The sequence below is a fragment of the Microcaecilia unicolor genome, chromosome 1, assembly GCF_901765095.1.
Source record: "Microcaecilia unicolor chromosome 1, aMicUni1.1, whole genome shotgun sequence".
NCBI lineage: Eukaryota > Metazoa > Chordata > Amphibia > Gymnophiona > Siphonopidae > Microcaecilia > Microcaecilia unicolor.
In genome coordinates, this window is record NC_044031.1 from 555,173,023 (window position 1) to 555,186,346 (window position 13,324).

Below are 13,324 nucleotides of genomic sequence, written 5' to 3' on the forward strand. Positions count from 1 at the left end.
AGGACTGGATGGCTATGAAGCTACCTTGTACAAGGAGGGCAGGGTTGGGCTACAGTCAGGTTGTGCGGTGCTATCATTAAGGCAGCAAGGTAAAAGGTATGAGAGCTTTTTTTCTTATAAGGAACCAAAGTGGTCTTGTACTCTTGTTGATTTGCGAATGGAACCCGATAATGTTGCCTAACTGCTCATTTCCGTTGTCACAGGCCTTTCCCTTTATTCCTCCCTGGACCCTCTCTATACCTTTTCACAATTTTAAAGACTATTGGGCTATTCCTTCACTCCATAAAAACAGAAACCACCAATAAAATGAATCTTAATGCTTTTTTGCTATTTATTGGTGGTTTCTTTTTTTATGGAGTGAAGGAATAGTCCAATAGTTAAGAGGATTAAAAGAAGTCCAGGCTCTGGATTCTTTTTGTATGCTGTTATTTTGTTCAAAATAGAAAAAGAGCAGCTGAATCTTTTCAATCATTAATTTTTTTTCTTTGTTCAATATTTCTCATTTGTTACATTTATATGATTCCCTAATAGGTGATCTATAGAAATGATCAGATTTCTCTTAGGTCCAATATTCTGTGATTCACCTCACACCTTGGTAGATGAACATATTTTTATAAAAGGTTATGTTGTTACAATGGTTAACATATTTCAATATTTTGCATCATTTTCAATGCCAGCATTTCTACTGCTTTTTGGTTTTCAACTTTGTCATATATATTCTTAAAAAGTGATATATTGTTCTTATGTACTTTTTTTTGTTTTGTCAGTTACACTGCTAGATTAGTTTTTGTAGTTTTGCACATAGGGATTCATTTAAGAAGCCTGCTGCCTTTCTTGCTGTAGGGTGTTTTCCTCCCTAGCTCAAAAGGAAATGAAACCTAATACACTATTTTCTTGATAAGATAGGTAATTGAGAGCTTCCCAGTCTGGAGGAGAGGGAAGAGAGGAGCAATCTGGACATAGATGGAGTGGAGGGCAGGGAAGAGAGGAGAAATGTTGGGCAGGAATGGAGGGAAGGAAACACAAAGGAAGGAGATGCACATGGATGGAGTCTCTCTGTAATATAGTTGATTTATGGAAACATTTGGTACTGTAAATGTGTTGTGGTTTTGTCTTTAATGGGAACCTTGTACTTACCTACATCTTTTTTGGCTACTTGCCTCTCTGGTTTGATGGGTTACAGAGTAATAGGGGAATTTGAAAGTACTGGATCTTTTCTTAATATTTTTCCTTTATTCTCCTTTGTTATGAGAATTGGAACTACTAACTGTAGTGGACTTGAACTGAATAATTTCTGGGGAGGAGAGGTTTCATGATAGCATTGTGCTTATTATTTCAATCAGTTTTTTTTTGTACAAGTTTAGCTTCATTTGTCTTTATTTGAAATTTCATAAATAAAAATATTTTCCAAAAATGGAATAATCTTATCAATGGGGGCGGAACTAGGGTGGGGGCGGGGCTAGGATGGGGCCCCACCAAATTGGTCTGCAAAGGGCCCCGCACTTGCTAAGACCGGCCCTGAGTAGAAAACCCTCCTGTGCTCAGGACTTTCTGCCTTGGTCCCTCAGAAAGAAACGTTTATGGAAAGGGTAGTAAACGTATCCAATAGTAGTTCTGTTAGATTTGCTTAAACTATGGTAACAAATGCCTGTAGGGCTGTGAATGAAAATGAAAATAATACCCTCTTTTAAAACCAAAGCAAAAATCTCCTGTAGGCGAATGTAGTTGTAAAAGTAAAGGCGTGGTCTTTAGTTCTTGGAGCACAGCTCCTCAGCTTGATTTGGGAGAATCTTTCCCGCTGCCTTTCCCGGCATCTGCTTACCCTCACTGCCAGATGATGATGTGCCATGAAGGTCAGAGGCGGGACTGTACAGTAACTGTCTTGGGACCTAAGTTTCCTCCAACCACTAGGTAACTGCGGTCTGGCTTTAATGAGAGGATAAGGGGATGGTGGCGGGGAGTTTCTCTGTCCTTTAAGGGTGGGGTGAGGGTTTGTAAAACAGCTTATTCATTGCCCCGCTGACAGACACGAAGCGCCTTGCTCCGGCTCCCTCCCGCACTTCTTTGCCTCAACAGCAGGCGCGCTCCGTCTTTGCCTGGTAGCTGCCGCCCTCGGGGAGGATGCGGTACCCTGACACACGTCTGCTGCTGCTGCTCCCGCTGCTGCTGCTTCCCGCCGCGTTCTGTCAGACTCCCCGAAGCAAACAGAAGGGGCTGCGACAGCGAGACGCCGAGTACCTGGACAGGGTGAGGCGTCCTTCTCATACTACTCGTCGCGCGCTTTCTCTCTGCATACTGTGAGTGCGTTGATGGGGGGGGGGGGGGGGGGAGAGGGAGTGTGTTGGAAAGACAAAAAGCGCGGGCTTTTTGCTGAGCTGACTAGCCAGAGGTTTGCTTTTGATGGCGCTATATCGATGGGAAGTGACCGGAGGAAGGGTTACGGGGGTTGCTTCTTTTCATTAATAGTACAGTAATAGTAATAGTACAGAAGAAAATCTTTCCCAACCCCAAACTGCATGAACACATACCTAAATTGAGAAAGACTCTCTGCAGTCGAGGAAAGAGCCCCGCATCCTCAGTGTTACGGCAAAGAGCTGTACAACAGAACTGAGACACTGTCCACCTAAGCAATCACTCTGCAGGTCCCAAATAAGCGGGAGAAATTTGATTACGTGTCTTTTACTGATTCCTTCCTAAAACCTTTTAGGATTTGGAACTTGGAAGGAAATGAAATGCAAAGTGAGACTTGCTATATTTTGCTTCTATTTCAGTTGTTTTACTTTGTAGCCTTCTGGTCCGCAGTTTCGTGAAGTTTTCGGATATATAGTAGAAGACCTGAAATGTTAAAACCTAATGCTTTTTACTGAAAGAAAACGTGCATGGTGTATGTCATCGAAGTTTTTTCTTAAACCTTTTTGCTAATTGCATGTTTGGAATGGGTCATGCTGTGGGCACAGAAACTGCAACGTGTCCATTGCTTTGATGGAAATTAAAAATGTGCATTTAAAGAAATACATTTCTCGTTCTTTATTGTAAAACACATACACACACATGGATCTTGGGTCATAATTTTGCTTGGAAATGAGTGTTTATTGCAATTTTTTTTTCTTCACTGTACTCTTTGGAGGCTCAAGAAAATATGTTAATGGGAGGGAGGTGGTAAGAAGTGTCTCTCGTTTGTGCCGTAATAAAGAACTTATTATTGACAGTCACCCTGTAGAAGTCAGTGTGTTATCCTCTCCTGTTTTGCTGGGTAGGAAGTGTGCCATGAATGTGCAGAACAAATAAATGTATATTATATAAAAAAAATTTATCAGTACTCATTTTTTGTTGTTGTTGACAAGTAGGATTGAATAAGGTACACAAGTACAGAACAGTTCTACCAGGGCTTAGAACTACTATAAAGTTTGGAGAAAGTACAGCCTTTCCTAAGCGCCGTGGTCTTGGTTCCTCAATTTTTAGAGCGCTGTTTGGAACAGCGCGGGGTTTTTGATCATCAGCCCTTCAGGGATCCATTTACAAAGGTGTGATAAAAATAAGCACGCACTAAATGCTAGAGACGTCCATATATTCCTATGTGCATCTCTAGTGTTTAGCATATGCTAATCATTAGCATGCGCTAAAAACACTAGCATGCCTTTGTAAAAGACCCCCCCCCCCCTCAGTTTTGTTTTTTCTACTCTGCCAAATGGATGTGAACTAAAAGTTTCTCCAAAGTTTTGAAATGTTTTCTCTAAAGGTCGTCCAACATTGTTGTTCATCATCTTTGATTATTGTTTATTGTTTGTCCTGAAGAGAGAGAGAGAGAGAGAGAGTGTGTGTGTATGTGTGTGTGTGTGTGTGTGTTTTCCTTACTTTTAGTACTGTATATTTTGTCTGAAGATCATGGGCCATGGAAGTTTATGCCCTGCTCAATTTACAAGAAAAGGATTGCGAACTATGACACTCAAGACTGAACTTATTGTTTTCCCACCCAAACCCACTTCTCCTCTCCCTCCACTCTCTATCTCAGTTGATAACACCCTCATCGTCCCCGTCTCATCTGCCCACAACCTCGGTGTCATCTTCGACTCCTCCCTCTCCTTCTCTGCGCATATCCAGCAGATAGCCAAGACCTGTCGCTTCTTCCTCTATAACATTAGCAAAATTCGTCCCTTCCTCTCCGAGCACACCACCCAAACTCTCATCCACTCTCTCATTACCTCTTGCCTTGACTACTGCAACCTACTCCTCACCGGCCTCCCACTTAGCCATCTATCCCCCCTTCAGTCCATTCAGAACTCTGCCGCACGTCTTATCTTCCGCCTTAACCGATATACTCATATCACCCCTCTCCTCAAGTCACTTCACTGGCTTCCGATCAGATACCGAATACAGTTCAAGCTTCTACTCACCTACAAATGCACTCGATCTGCAGCCCCTCCTTACCTCTCTACCCTCATCTCCCCTTACGTCCCTTACCCGTAACCTCCGCTCTCAAGACAAACCCCTCCTTTCAGTACCCTTCTCCACCACCGCCAACTCTAGGCTTCGCCCTTTCTGCCTCGCCTCACCCCATGCTTGGAACAAACTCCCTGAGCCCATACGCCAGGCCCCCTCCCTACCCATCTTCAAATCATTGCTCAAAGCCCACCTCTTCAATGTCGCCTTCGGCACCTAATCACTTCATCTCTTCTCAGGAAATCTCATCTACCCCAACTTGGCATTTCGTCTTTTAGATTGTAAGCTCTTCTGAGCAGGGACCGTCCTTATTCGTTAATTTGTACAGTGCTGCGTAACCCTAGTAGCGCTCTAGAAATGTTAAGTAGTAGTAGTAGTAGTAATCTCATCTGCTTGGGTTCAGAACATAAACAGGAGGAATGCAATCACTGTGGGCATATGTCTCCACAATTTCGCGGAGACACATTTTAATAGATTCTGAAACCACTATCAGAGAGAGAAGGCAGACCACACAACTTTTTTCAGTGCAGAGATCAGCTGCTTGTCCATTCCACAAGGCCGTCTTCTGCTGATGTTGCCTCTACTTCATCAAGTAGTAGCTTTGAGAGTCAGTATGTGTACCGTTAGCAACATAAAGCTTCAGACCTAGTACCAGCTTCTACGACACTCCTTGAGCTAAAGAACAGATGTTTTGGCACACAACTCCAAAGCCACAAGGCTCCAAAGTGGTTGAGAAGCACCATCATCTCAACAAAGAAATCAGTGATATCACCACTAACTGCAAACAGTTGCACATTCTTATTACATTAGCATTGCTGATTAAGTAATCTTCACCAAAAATCCTGAACTTTATGCTAAGTACAATAATAGCAGCTGTTATAAAAAAAACTTATGAGCCATCAATAATTCAAAGTTGTTACTTGGACTCTTGTATATTTTTGTATAATCACTGCACAACCTCCTAGTGCTATAGTGTCTAGTGCTGCAGTGAAATATATGAAAAATCAAAATCTCACAAAACATAAAAATTTTGTAGTTGTAGTCGGTATCATCTCGGCTTATCCATATATAAAGAAAGCACAAAGGCTGCTTGAAATATCATCACTCAATGTATATATACCCCCAAATTCCATCAAAGTTGCCAAAAATTACGCATGCAAATTTGGGCATTTGTCCAATTTATTTATTAGGATTTATTTTTTTATTAGTATGTATTTATTTGCATGTACAATTTAATTGAATAACTAGCCAATTAGTGCCAATACTTGAGATCTTAACAAGCAATTATTAGTGCTAATTGGAATTCACATTTATGTGTGGGTCGAAAAAGGGGGCACCGCCATGGTAGGGTCATGGGTGGATCAGAGGCGTTCCTTTAATTTACGCACATTGTTATATAACAAAGGGGGAACTGCACCTAATTTAGTCATGGGGCTTTACACCAAGGTTCCGTTAGTGTATATGGTCATGCCTAAATATAGTCACTGTTCCCGGTGCTAAGCACAATTCTACAAGTAGCGCCTAACTTTAAGCATTGTTTATAGAATAGAGCTTAGCGCAATTTTTTGGCACCAATATTTTAGGTGACATTTATAGAATTCAGTCCATAATGTATTGGCCCCCCCAGAACCCAACTCACTGAGTTTTGTGAGTGCTGCATTATGGGTTGAGGCATAATGACCACTGAAGTCCTCAAAGCCACTGAAAAATCCTTCCTATGTGTGTCATCTATAAATGGTGGTTTGGCATTCTCCAAGTCCTGCTGGCCATTGTCTAATAGGACAATACATTCTATATACATTGAGTGACACAGCATTTATGTATTTACTTAGCTAGGAACTGGTGTAGAAATCTTGTTCAGGTAGTTTGGGAATCTACAGGGTTTCACTCTGAGTAGTGTACCTTGCCTTTTTTTTTTATATCAGACTAGCCGTTAAGCCCGTTAAAACGGGCGAGTTTTTTTAATTTCACCTCCATGTGTAGCAAGTCTGCTCTGTCCCCTGTCCTCCCCCCATGTCCAGCAACCCTCCTCTGTCCTCTTCCCTCACCCCATGTCAAGCCACAGTCCTCTGTTCCCTGCCCTCCCAAAGAGACAGTGAGTGTGAGAGTGAGCAGCTAGTGTGTGTGTACTTGGGTGTCTCTGTGTGTGTGTGTGTGTGTGTGTGTGTGTGTGTGTGTGAGTGAGTGAATGAGAGAGAGTGTGTGAGTGAGTGAGAGAGAGTGCTTGTGAGCTGTTAGTACTCCCTGTCTCAGTGGAGGTTCAGTGTCTCCTTGTAGTCAGTTGTTGGAGCTGTGTGTCAGTGGAGGTTCAGTGTCTCCCTGTAGTCAGTTGTTGGAGCTGTGTGTCAGTGGAGGTTCAGTGTCTCCCTGTAGTCAGTTGTTGGAGCTGTGTGTCAGTGGAGGTTCAGTGTCTCCTTGTAGTCAGTTGTTGCAGCTGTGTGAAAGTGGAGGTTCAGTGTCTCCTTGTAGGCAGTTGTTGGAGCTGTGTGGCAGTGGAGGTTCAGTGTCTCCTGTGTGGCAGTGGAGGTTCAGTGTCTCCTTGTAGTCAGTTGTTGGAGCTGTGTGGCAGTGGAGCTTCAGTGTCTCCTTGTAGTCAGTTGTTGGAGCTTTGTGGCAGTGGAGGTTCAGTGTCTCCTTGTAGTCAGTTGTTGGAGCTGTGTGGCAGTGGAGGTTCAGTGTCTCCTTGTAGTCAGTTGTTTGAGCTGTGTGGCAGTGGAGGTTCAGTGTCTCCTTGTAGTCAGTTGTTGGAGCTGTGTGTCAGTGGAGGTTCAGTGTCTCCTTGTAGTCAGTTGTTGGAGCTGTGTGTCAGTGGAGGTTCAGTGTCTCCTTGTAGTCAGTTGTTGGAGCTGTGTGGCAGTGGAGGTTCAGTGTCTCCTTGTAGTCAGTTGTTGGAGCTTTGTGGCAGTGGAGGTTCAGTGTCTCCTTGTAGTCAGTTGTTGGAGCTGTGTGGCAGTGGAGGTTCAGTGTCTCCTTGTAGTCAGTTGTTGGAGCTGTGTGGCAGTGGAGGTTCAGTGTCTCCTTGTAGTCAGTTGTTGGAGCTGTGTGGCAGTGGAGGTTCAGTGTCTCCTTGTAGTCAGTTGTTGGAGCTGTGTGGCAGTGGAGGTTCAGTGTCTCCTTGTAGTCAGTTGTTGGAGCTGTGTGGCAGTGGAGGTTCAGTGTCTCCTTGTAGTCAGTTGTTGGAGCTGTGTGGCAGTGGAGGTTCAGTGTCTCCTTGTAGTCAGTTGTTGGAGCTGTGTGGCAGTGGAGGTTCAGTGTCTCCTTGTAGTCAGTTGTTGCAGCTGTGTGGCAGTGGAGGTTCAGTGTCTCCTTGTAGTCAGTTGTTAGAGCTGTGTGGCAGTGGAGGTTCAGTGTCTCCTTGTAGTCAGTTGTTGGAGCTATGTGGCAGTGGAGGTTCAGTGTCTCCTTGTAGTCAGTTGTTGGAGCTGTGTGGCAGTGGAGGTTCAGTGTCTCCTTGTAGTCAGTTGTTGGAGCTGTGTGGCAGTGGAGGTTCAGTGTCTCCTTTTAGGCAGTTGTTAGAGCAGTTTGAAATGCAGGCTCATTTTTCAGTCGTGTGCCGGTCTCCCTTCCCCCCTCCCCGCATACATGTTGTTGTTCCGCCGCTTCTGCTGACTCCTGCTGTTCAGTGAGCCAAAGGGGCGGGACAGCTATGTCTTTGCTTCATGCTGCAAAGCAGGACTTGTGTGTGTGTGTGTGCTGTGAGTGAATACACCTGTTTACCTTTTTCTGTTGGCCCCAGAACGTTTTTTGATCCCTGCTTGGTTTCTGCTGTGGTTTTTTTTAGTTGCCTTGGCCACTTCGTCGTTCCTGCTGTGCCCTTGTACATGGTGGTTCTCTTCTCCATCCTCCCTCCCTCCCTCCCTCCCCCATTGATGTCCACGCCCCCTCCTTCCCTCCCTATTGGCTGCATTACGTCCTCCTTCAATTTCCACGCCCCCTCCCCTCCATATTGGCTGCATTACGTCCTCCTCCGATTTCCACGCCCCTCCCCTCCCTATTGGCTGCATTACGTCCTCCTCCGATTTCCACGCCCCCTCCCTATTGGCTGCATTACATCTTCCTCCGTTTTCCACGCCCCCTCCCCTCCCTCTTGGCTGCATTACGTCCTCCTCCAATTTCCACGCCCCCTCCTTCCCTCCTTATTGGCTGCATTACGTCCTCCTTCGTTTTCCACGCCCCCTCCCCTCCCTATTGGCTGCATTATGTCCTCCTCCGATTTCCACGCCCCCTCCTTCCCTCCCTATTGGCTGCATTACGTCCTCTTCCGTTTTCCACGCCCCTCCCCTCCCTATTGGCTGCATTACGTCCTCCTCCAATTTCCACGCCCCCTCCTTCCCTCCCTATTGGCTGCATTACGTTCGGTACAGGAGCTGCTGGTGGAGGCGGGGTTTGGAGTGTTGCTCCTTGAATGTTCGGTCTCTACTGCGCATTTGCGGTGAGTACGGTCACTCGCAATTTATATGTTTGATAGGTACAAACTTAGATTGTGAGCCCACCTGGGACAGAGAAATATCCAGTGTACCTGAATGTAACTCACCTTGAGCTACTACTGAAAAAGATGTAAGCAAAATCCAAATAAATAATAATAAAATAAATAATGTGTATAGGTACAATGATTATTTTCTGTCAACATGCAGGACCCACAAATGGATGATGTCATCCAGTGGCTCCAGGATGGAACAGTTCTCCCAGAATTCAGAGCTGAGTGTAAAGATGTGATCATACCCAGCCCTTCGCATGCACAGTGGTCTCAGTCCCTCAGCTTTGTTTTTTCCACTCCGATGAATGGATGCATTTGTCTTCTGCTAATATTTTTCATTGTTTTCAATTATCATCTTTATTTTGTTAATTTGTCTCTTTTCTTTAAAATAAATAAGTATAGCAAGTACATTCAGCATTTGGATCCTATCCTCATTGTGGCAGAAAGATCCTGAACTTTGACACACTTCAGCTGCCACATTTGCCTCAGTGCAGATCATAACCAGGTAGAATGTAAGTGCTGCAGAAGGATGTCTCTGCAAGCATGAAACATATTATCTTGACAGATCTGCATCTTTTCTCCATTCCATAATGCTGGTACAGAAGGGTGAGAGAAGAAAATCAAACAATACAGTTTGACTGACTCTGCACACTGGTATAAAATTTTTTTGTGAACACTGCTTCTATCTCCACACACAGTGACTTCTAACTGCAAAAGAAAAGTGCTAGAGATCCTTCAAAGTGGCATGAGTCTCATCCGAGACCTCATCTCCTAAAGTGTGGTCATCTTCAATGTATTTGCTCAAGCAACTTCCAAACTACCCTCCAAAGCAATGTGTGTGTGCGGGCAGCTCAGTTCAGATGACCCTGTTTAAACACAATCCTGTAGAGGCATCTCCTGGCCTATCTACGTCACGACAGAATTGAAGAGCTAGCCTGACTTCTTAACCCTTGGCACAGACCCCTCAGCACCATCCTGGCACAGTTAGTGACAGACCTCTGTCAGCACAAAATTTCATTGTGCTTTGATTTGTCCAGTGCAAAGCCAGCACTGATATTTTCTTGTTCTCCAGTCAAATGTCATTTTCTGTGTGATGATCCTCAGCCCAACCTCCACTAAAGTCTACTCCAGTTCTGTTTGCAGTAGCTGAATCTTCTCCATCAGTTTTGCTGCTTTAGAGCAGCTGCACTTTTTTCTACAGAAGATATTTAACAGTTTTGAGAAGGGCTGCAGTATCCATAAGTCCAGTACGAGGAGAAAAGCATTGCCCAAGCATCTCATCCATGGGCATTACTCATGTGCAATAAGAAACTCATTCACCTCAAGAGCCAATAGTTTCTCTACGGTCTGCTTCAGTTTTCAAATTGCAAGGAGAGCATTCTCTACCATCTTCTTCCTCCTGTTCAGAAATCTTGCAATATGAATTGCAAGATTACCCAGACCCTGATTTTATCCCATGGGAATCTTATTTAGAGGAAGGGGAATATTCCAGAGGACTTTACTCAGACCTGTCCTGTCCTTTTGTTTAAAATGAATCTTCATATTAAAATATTTAATACCCAGGAGGACCTGATAAGATGGCCAATGTTACATAACGCTGGGCCGACAAGCTCCACCAACTATTTTTTTATAAGCTATTCTATTTTTTTCTTCAGAGCTGGGCAGAAAAGAGGGAAGGTGAAGTATTCCTTATCAAGTACTTCTTCAATTGCTCAGAGGACGATAATGATGTTTACTAGGTCCCATGAGGTCTCAGGAGCTGTTGGAGGACTCCACGGAAGTAATTGGGGAAGGAAATCTTCCCTGCATTGAGGAGTCCATTTCTTTGAGCCCACCAGCCTGTACTCCCCCTCAGCCGGCAGCTACTAGTTCACCAGTTCATGGTGAAGTAGCTCTTCCTGGGGTTTCTCTTCAGGTCAAGGACCCAGCTATGGAGATGGCTACAAGGCAAGAACCCAACCCGGGAGGCATGAGAAACAACAGGAGTTTCCCCTGGTTCTGGAACCATGGCTACAGAGTTGGGAACTACCTTGCAGTCAGTGGAGTCGGTTGACTCTATGGCAAGGGAAGACTGAGGTGGAGTGGTAACAATATCAGTCACTTTAGAGACTATTTGGGAGATGATCTGAAAAGAACTTTGAGCTTACCATTGAACCAAGTTGAAGGTGAGCTTCCTACTCTATCTATAGGAGTAACAGATTATGAGAATAACGCTGAGATAAAATCAGTAAAGGCTGATGATATGATGAAGAAAGTCAACGAGCTGCAAACAGTAAGATCATGCAAGACTGTATTAATATACATTGGAAACAGGAGCAATTGGAGAATTGTTTAAGAAGGAATAACTTCAGATTTTTAATTTTTTCTCAAGTGTCTCATCTATCATCTAGAAACTTATTTCAGAAGAATTTGCTTGAGGTATTAAGATTTTCATTGTAAGCAGTCCCCCCTCCCCACCATTGTAAAAACTTATTACTGACCCTTTAAGAAGCATTCCATAGGAGAACAAGATATGGGAGCAAAGATTTTGATTCCTGTCTTGCTGGACAGCTTAAATTTTATTTATTTACTTATTGGGATTTAGTAATCACCTTTATGAAGAGATTCACCCAAGGTGGTATACAGCAGGTACAGTTTTACATAAAACAATTTTGTTAACAGCATAACAATAGTAAAATAACCAAGAATTGACATAAATATAAAAAAAATAATTTATTTACTATACCATCTCCTATTGGATAGCAAATAAGAACAGTTTACATATCAAAAAATATACAAATAACATATAACATAGTTTAAGCTATGAACTCCATTTAATGATAGGACAGCACAGACATAACTTCCATACATAGGCATTCAGTACACCAATCATACACATCACACCAATCATACTTTGTCTCTAATAATTCATATCTTCTATATAATATAGAGACCTTTTCTAACCCTGAGTGGTTTCCTAAGTAAATAATGTTATATTTCATAAGCTTTCTCAAAAAAATAAGTTTTCAAAGCTTTATGAAAAAAATGTATACAAATCTTCCAGTCTGATATATTTTGGGAGGGAGTTCCATAATGCTGGAGCCAAAAAGAAAAAGGCTGAAGCACGGGTGGATTCCCACCTAGCTATTGAGGGCGGTGGAATCACTAATCTATTATCTGTGAGTGAGCGGAATGTTCATAATGGTGTGTATGGAATAGTTAAGGTCGCAAGATAGGACGGGATGGCTGAGTGAAGCACTTTAAATGTCCAAACAAGAATTTTAAATTTCACTCTTAAATCTAACGGGATCCAGTGAAGCTGACGTAACAAAGGTGTGGCCCTATCATATTTAGAGGCTCGACAGATAACGTGGGCGGGTGGCCAGCCAGCTGTGTTTTGAATCGTTTGTAAGCATCTTAAATTTTGCTTACTAAAGACTGCATAAGTAACATTATGGTAATCAAAACGTGTTGCAATATAGGCGTAGGCTAAAATACGCAATGAATTATTGTCTATAGCATTTCTAATAGAACGTAATTGTCTTAGGTGATGAAAGGATTTTTTTACTACCTCTGATATCTGATCATCAAAAGAAAGAGCTGGATCTATGATTACACCTAGATATTTAAAAGATTGCACTGGAACAATTTGCCTGTCAAACAATGTAGGGATTAAGGTTGGTACAGGATTGTGACCTGTTATCCGAGAAGCTATTGTCTTTTCAGGGTTTAATAGCAGGTGGTGCTTAGAAAGCCAAGTGGCAACCTCATTAAGAAAGTTCTATAGTGGCTTTAAGTCAATATTTAAAGGATGAACATAATGAATCAAGAGGAAACCATCTGCATAGGAATACAAACTAATACCCAAGGACTGAATAAGCAATGCTAGCAGACTGACAAATAAGTTAAACAAGAGTGATCCTTGTGGTACTCCACAGGAAATGGAATGAGATTTCGAGAAAGATGATTTTTGAACCACTTTAAAAGGACGACTACTAAGATAAGAAAATCATTTATGGGCAATGCCAGCCAACAGGTCACAGCTTGGCAGATGTTGAGGTTGCTAGGCCACATGGAGGCATATTTTCAAAGCACTTTGGGAGGCTAAATTCCATAGGTTTCTATGGAACTTTGGGAGGCTAAGTGCTTTGAAAATATGCAAAATGGCCTCCACGATGAATATCACACCCATGGCATGTCTTCACATGAGAACTGCCCAGTGGACTCTAGCTTCCCAGTTGTGTCAGGCCTCTGGTGACCTAGCAGATGTCATCCAAGTGACACCGTAATTGTTTCAGTCTTTCCTCTGGTGGACAATTCGATCCAATTTGACCGTGGGACTTCAATTCTAAATTGCTGAGCCCCAGAAGATGCTGATGGTGGATCTTTTTACCACTCTATTCAATCACCCTCAGTACTGCTCAGGGT

At 43.2% G+C, this 13,324-nt stretch overlaps 1 protein-coding gene across 1 annotated transcript in view; it reads left to right on the plus strand.

The window, feature by feature from the left end:
* The first annotated feature begins 1,993 nt into the window (after positions 1-1,993).
* CTHRC1 (collagen triple helix repeat containing 1) overlaps positions 1,994-13,324 on the plus strand; it is a 41,618-nt gene continuing 30,287 nt past the window's right edge. Inside the window, 1 exon segment of the mRNA XM_030190198.1 lies at positions 1,994-2,247. Within this exon segment, the coding sequence (XP_030046058.1) occupies positions 2,122-2,247 (126 nt within the window). The 5' untranslated portion in view covers positions 1,994-2,121.